The sequence below is a fragment of the Megalobrama amblycephala genome, linkage group LG3 (genome assembly GCF_018812025.1).
Source record: "Megalobrama amblycephala isolate DHTTF-2021 linkage group LG3, ASM1881202v1, whole genome shotgun sequence".
Lineage (NCBI taxonomy): Eukaryota > Metazoa > Chordata > Actinopteri > Cypriniformes > Xenocyprididae > Megalobrama > Megalobrama amblycephala.
The window spans coordinates 32,458,246-32,465,254 of record NC_063046.1 but is presented as its reverse complement, the minus strand read 5'-3'; the positions used below and the strand labels follow the sequence as shown (position 1 = coordinate 32,465,254).

General features: G+C 38.7%; 1 protein-coding gene across 6 annotated transcripts in view; it reads right to left on the bottom strand.

Moving 5' to 3' along the window:
* Positions 1-1,638: 1,638 nt before the first annotated feature.
* The window catches only part of mtss1lb (MTSS I-BAR domain containing 2b), a 66,687-nt gene continuing 61,316 nt past the window's right edge, over positions 1,639-7,009 (bottom strand). For 4 of the 6 annotated variants that reach the window (XM_048185210.1, XM_048185211.1, XM_048185212.1 and 1 more), the window contains 5 exons: positions 5,963-6,037; positions 5,535-5,684; positions 4,933-5,109; positions 2,544-2,709; positions 1,639-2,460 (listed from right to left, as the gene is read on the bottom strand). In XM_048185210.1, coding sequence (XP_048041167.1) covers positions 1,700-2,460; positions 2,544-2,709; positions 4,933-5,109; positions 5,535-5,684; positions 5,963-6,037 — 1,329 coding nt within the window. In that variant the 3' untranslated portion in view covers positions 1,639-1,699. The remainder of the gene's footprint in view (positions 2,461-2,543; positions 2,710-4,932; positions 5,110-5,534; positions 5,685-5,962; positions 6,038-7,009) is intronic. The other 2 variants (XM_048185214.1, XM_048185215.1) reach the window with 1 other exon arrangement.

The window sequence follows — 7,009 nt, the reverse complement described above, 5'->3', positions numbered from 1 at the left end:
GTTAATGCAATAGGTATCATAAGCTAACAGTGAACAACATATATGTCTAGGTTAATGGAAGTTTATGAATAATATCATTGAAAAGTTTTTAAGATTTTTAAATGTTTTTGAAAGAAGTCTCTTATGCTCACCAAAGATGCATTTATTTGATCAAAAATGATATTGTGAAAATTTTGCAATATCATTACTAATCGAAATAACCGTTTTCTATTTTAATATATTTTAAAATCAAATTTATTCCTGTGATGGCAAAGCTGAATTTTCAGCAGCCATTACTCCAGTCTTCAGTGTCACATGATCTATGATCTATCCTGCTTAATTTTTTTGTGGAAAACTTTTTTTTTTTTTTTCAATTTAACGAATAGAGAGTAAAATAAAATAATTTCATGAATAGAGAGTAAAATAAAAATCTTTTGATAAATTATAAAAGTCTTTACCGTCACTTTTGATCAAATTGTGTCCTTGAAGAATAAAATTGCTAATTTATACAGCCTGAAACATAAGTAGAAATGAGCATTAACCTAGATTAATAAATGCTGTTCATTACTAGTTCATGATAGTTAATGCATTAACAAATAACATTAAGAAATTGAACCCTACTGTATTCCAAATCATTCTTCCTACCTCCTTCACATCCCATCACTCTCTTTTTCCTACACCATGACATTGCTACTCATATCTGTCTCCCTAAGTACCAGGGCATGTGACCGCGGCGTCTCACAGCATTCACCACACATAGTGTGGCCACAGTGACAACTAGTGGTCTAAACTACACCTTGAAAGTGCTCTGCATCCTTTCTATTTCTCATTTTCTTTTAAAATAAGCCATAATTAGACTCGACAAGAAGTCTTCGAAAGCATCTTCTTCTCCGAAGACACCTGAACACCAAAAATGTACAGCTTTAGTAAAAGCTGATCTTTGAAACCTTCCCCCAACAAAGGAAAAAAAGCATTATTGCTCCACATTATCGTGATGGTTTTTAAACCCTAATTCTACAAAAATCCACATACCTGACATGAAAGTTTCCTACTCATAGGAACTAGGAGGCGATTACCTGCTCCTAAATAAAACAAGACCACGGAAGTGTACAAACAAAAGATAAATCCTGTCCCTCTATGTAACACGAGCTGACCTGCAGCAGAGCCCTGCTCACCTCCAGACTGCAGACCAACACACAACAGCGATACCACTAGACTTTCAGGATGCGATGTCAAATTTTACTGGAGGTGAGGGTGGGGTTAGAGAGAGCGTTGTGGAGGGCAAAGATTTGCAAAGAGCCCCTGCGTACCCCGTGAGCTTCTCCAGCACTGATTCCCGGGGTCCATAGTTTGAGGAGGGCCGTTATTCTAGGGGGACCATGCGAAGATCTGGAGTGGACCACAAAAATCCCCCAAACATCCTGGCCCCTTGTTCTTTCAGTAGTTAATTGTCTCACTACAGTTTAACTATCCCGCGGTGATGAGCGTGTTAATAAGACAAACATGCGTTCGGACACGCTAAGAGTTATAGTGGCCTGAGCCTGCTGTTACATATCATTTACTTTTTTTTCATTACTGTTATTCATTATTTCTATAATGACTTTAAACATTTAATTTTTTAACTCTTTTTCATAGCTCGCTTTCTAAAGAGAGTCATTGTGAAGTTTTTTTTTTTTTTCTGGGTTACTTCGCTCTTATTCTCCCATTTCTCCAGGAGGCATCACAAAATCCGGGGCGCCGAGCGATCGTTGGAGACGGTTTTGCGCAGTCGCACCCCTCGACGAATAGACCTCAGCATGTCCTCACCCTCCTGGGGCACTGGCTCGGCCTCAGGGCCCGGCGGGGGCTGGTTCGGAAGTGAGGGGAAAGGGAACTGGCCCTCACCTAAGGCGTGAGCGCTGGCCACCAGCTCCCCGATCTTCTCCACCAGACTGTGGCGATTGGCAGCCAGCAGATGATCTTCTTCGCCCGGTTGGCCGTACACACTCATCTCTAAGCCGCCCACGCCCCCTGAACCCCAGGCTGTGTTAGGCAGGCTCAGCCGCTTTGGAGAGGCCTTCACGTACTCCAGCGCTCCTGGGGAGGCGTCATCCGGCACATAAAAGACACATTCTTCGCTGCCCACTCGGGCGGGAGGGCCTGCGTTCCCACCAGGTGAGTCAGGCACAGTGGGGGTCTTGACTGGCACGATGGGTGGGCGTATAGGAATAGGGCCAGCGTTGGAGAGGGTACGCCTCACCCCAGGCTTTGTAGATGGTGTTCGGCGGATGGTGGCTGTGCCGCCCCCTCCGCCCGGTGGTCCACCCAGAGCGCCCGCTCCGCTGGGCAGGCCTGCTGTGCTAGCGGGACGCTTAGTCTGTATCATGCGGCGGTAGTTCTGGGCAATATTACTGTGGCGGGGAATCGTGGAGGATTTATCGAATTCAGCCTGACCGTCAGCCTCAGTGTCTCCATTCACTGAGTAACCATCGTAATCGGAGCCTGACAAAGAAAAAAAATCCCACTTAAAGAGGAAATTGCTGTGAATTACTGAGTAAATGTGGGTGTTTCTGACAGTGTATTACCCTGTGAGGGGATGGTATCTTCTGAGCAGGAGGGAGTGGTTGTTTGAGTGCTGTATCCACTAGAGTACTGAAGGGAGTCTCGGCTGCTCTTCTGCTGCTCCATGCTGAGGCCTCGTGTCAGCACCATAGCTAGGTCACTAGCAGCTGGAGAGACCTCCTCACCATGCTGCACCATAACACAATACATACATACAGTTACATCAAGCACAGACTACACAATTTTAGTTTAATGTGTACGTGTATATATACCTAGACTCTGAATATTAAACTATGAAAAGTGAATTAATAAAATGAAAAAAAAAAAAAAACATGAATGAATGAATGAAATGGATTATGTAAATTTTATTGTGAGACACGATACATTGTACATGAATTGCAATTGTCCCACAATTATGGAGTGAACAACAAACAAAGAGTTTTTTCAAAGATTGGAGTACTTGTTTATCAAGGAGAAACCACTTAGTGCTGCACAATTATTAGAATTTCTAATCATGATTACAATTACGGATGCCACAATTACATAATCGTTCAAAGGCGCAATTACAAAAAAAGAAAAAAGTCCATTACATTATTCTGTGTGCTTAAGATGTGTGTGTTTTTTTCTATAGGTTATCTTAAGGGTTTTTCCATTGTTTAAAATTTAGTTTTAGTATAACATTATATTACCATGCATATTTTTACTTTTTTATTTAAAGAAGAAACCAAACCAATGTATAGTTGACATTTGAGGCTTAATTTTATTTTACTGCTATAGAAAAGCAGTAAAAGTTTTTCAGGAAGAGTGTTTTCAGCTTGTTTATTTTCATATAAAATATGGCATGCAGTTGCTTCAAACATTGGTATAAAGCTATTTCAAAACATCATTCAATGTAAATTGTAATAATCGTAATTAATAATCGCAATTACAATTTCAAGGAAATAATTGACAATTTTGATTTTTGTCATAATCGTGCAGCCCTAAAACCAGTGTCGGTAAAAAGCATGATTGATATGAAATATCAAAAAAAAAAAAGAAAGGAAAATAATTAAAAAATATATTTTTACTGTGCGCCATTTCCAATCAATAATGTAAAGTAGAAAAGTAGAATTAAAATGTTTATTTATTATGCTAACTGTGAAGATGCTCTGAAAATTCATAAAATGCAATACATCAATTGAGATGCAGTGGAAATGACTCTGTGATTGAAAAGTTTATGATATTGCAAAAAATATAAAAAATAATTCTGATGAATCTATGTCCAATCTTGGACATGGTCAATGGACAAACTACAGTGATAGTTATTACAGTGGTTTATTGTGATGACTTTTTTAAATGACCTTTCTAGTTGTTTGTCATTACATGGTTTTTAAAATTATTTTACTCACAAATAGCAATTTCTACCCTCGTATACTTTATTTTAGAGCTTGACATAACTATAAAAATTTATATTTTTATTATTTTCCATGACTTGACCAGGTGTATAAATCACACTTTTAAAATTCCCTCTTATAAAACGGGACAGTTCTGGCCCTTGATTCTGATTGGTTGAGCCCAGTTCAAAGCGTTGTAAAATTCCCGAAAACATACAGCTGACTGAATTACATGTATCGCTGCGCCACTGAGTGTCTTCACAACAACTCTTAGCAATGTAAACATATGTTTTTTCTCAATTGATTTTGTTCATTAAAGCTTACTGCATTATGTAAAAGATTATTATGAGAGAGATATCGAGTGACCAAGTGTATTACCTGCATTCAGATTTAGCATTTTCCTTTTTCTGTGTTTACAACAAGATTCATTATAAAAGTCTTTGCGACTGAGTGACTCCATGCCGCCATCTAACGGCATAATAAATGTAACTTCTGTTGTTCACGGTCAGGGGCTATTTTTTCCAGCGGAAGGAAGGCTTTTAATGATTTTCTTCATGAAAGTTTCATTGATACATATGTTTTTGCTTTAATATTTGTATTGTGTGGTAACAGTTTTATAAAAGCAATAAGCCCAGTGAAGCCGTGGTTTACAGTGAATTTTGTAACAGCTAAGGGCTTATTGCTTTAATATATCCAGGTCTACAAGATCATGAGAACTCTTAAAAATAGCAGTTGTTAAGGGAATAAATTCAAATAAATCTGATGTCAGTTTACATTTTGATTTTTAACTGTTTTAGCTTAATTTGAAGTAATTTAAAAAATAACAATAATAATAATCATTTTAAGCAATCATTTGACCCCCTTGGAAGTGTGCTGGTTAGGACCCACAGCCTTATTAAGTTCTCAAGGCCAGAACCATCCATATTTGAAAAAAACAGCCCTAAGCAATCAGGCACATTATGTCTTCGCCAAATAAAAAACGCTTGGCATTTTTTAAATAAAAATTTGCATGATGAATGTTTCATATGGTGAAAGTTACCTTGGCAGCTATAGTAGCCGGGGTCATCCTTGGCCTCTGGGGGTCTTCTGAATGCATCCCAGAATAGCCCTGTGACTGAGGAGAGGTTTCTGTCTCCCTCAGCCTATCAAGAGGCTCCTTCCTCCTCTGAAGCGTGCTGGCCAGCGGTTGCTCACTGGAACCTACCTTGGACCAGTCCTGAGGAAGTACAAGCGGTTAGTTCGAGGCAGTATAAAGCAACAAATGCAACGGTCTCAGGGGCGGGAGAGAAGACTGGCCCACGATCCAGCAGTTTGAGTGTCCTTTCAGCAAAAAGAGTCTTATGTGCTTTAGAAAAAGCCCAATCTCAGTGTTTGCTTGGTTAAACTAACATGTACCTTCCGTGGCCTGCTCGGTTTAGCAAATCTCACAGCCGGAGATTTGAAACCAGGATCAAACAGCCAACAGAACAGGTGCGTGTTAAAAAGCAAAATGAGGCAATGAATGAGGTTAAGCAGAATGAAACCAAAACAGAACACTGTCAAGAAGTGTTATTCAGGAGGCACATATTGAACACACACGTACGCACATAAATGAAGAGGAAATAAACAAAACTGCAATGAGAAGTGCCAATGAAGACAAACCTTCCAGCAAGGAACCTTGGATGTGGGAGAGGGTGTGTTGGATCCAGGGGAGCGGTTATAGGGTGGGGACGCAGGAAGTATGACAGAGAAAGGCCTGATGGAGCCAGTGTGAGAGAGAGCAGGGCGGAAGGTAGCGAAGGACGAGCCAAACTGCGGAATGGAGAGATAAGATCGAGACCGTCAGAGTAGCGAGAGACCCCCTTCCCTTTACACGGGGGTATGGGAGCCTTTGTGTGTGTGGCTTTGCAGATACATGGCAGGGAAGATCAGATCTGATGACAACACAAAGCTGAAACCGGCAAGAAAGAAAGAGAAGACCCCAACCTGCCAGTCAGCATCAAAACCCTCACCGGTCAGATGGACAGTACAAAATATTACTGACAGTTTCAGCATATGTATGTCTGACGGACAGAGTGCTCCGTACTTACTGTGGTTGGAGAGCTACACTCACTAACTGACTGGCAGGTCTCAGACGCTTCTGAGGACGCTGAACTTGATGACTTCTGCAAGAGAGACAATAAAAGGGCCTCTGTCAAAGTTTGAATTCTTTGGATATGTTGTGGTATACTGCTATGCACACTTCATATATAAACAGATAAAAGACATGAAGTCCTTCGGCTTGTCATATTTAGTGTTGCTACATGAAATACTATTGGAGAGGAAAAGAGTTTGGGGTCAGTACATTTTTTTTTTTTTTTTAAGAAATTAATACTTTTATTCATTAATCAATATGTTTATTCATTAGGGTGCACTAAATTGATTACACTGTTACAAAAAGAAAATTCTATTACAAATAAATTCATCAAAGTATCCTGAAAAAAATGTATCACATTTGCCACAAAAAGCAGAATCTAATGAGAAAGTTTCTTGAGCACCAAATCAGCATATAGGAGTGATTTCTGAAGGGTCACGTGACATTGCTGACAATTCAGCTCTCATAAAAATAATTACAATTTAAATATAAAAGTTAAATATTACTGTTTTTATTTTTTTTAAATCAAATGCAGCCTTAAAGACATTTTTAAAATCTTACCAGCCCCAAACTTATAAATATTTGTAATAATTAACATTTATAATGCTTAACATTAATAATAATGTTTTAGAATAAATTTTTTTCATGTATTTTAATTATTACATGAAGCAATTCATTTTTAATGCTTTAATGAAACGCAACACAACATAAAAAACAGGACATACAATAAGATTTAAATTTAAAGGGTTAGTTCACCCAAAAATACAATTTCTGTCAATAATTACTCACCCTCATGTTGTTCATACCTCTCGAATTTCATCAAAAATATCTTAATTTGTGTTCCGAAGAAGAATGAAAGTCTTACGGGTGTGGAACGACATGAGGATGAGTAATTAATGACAGAATTTTCATTTTAAAGTGTACTAACCCTTTAAATGCTACTTTTTTCTTAGTGCTTAGTGGAGCACATTGTTTCTCTCTCTCTCTTTCTTTCTCTCTCTCT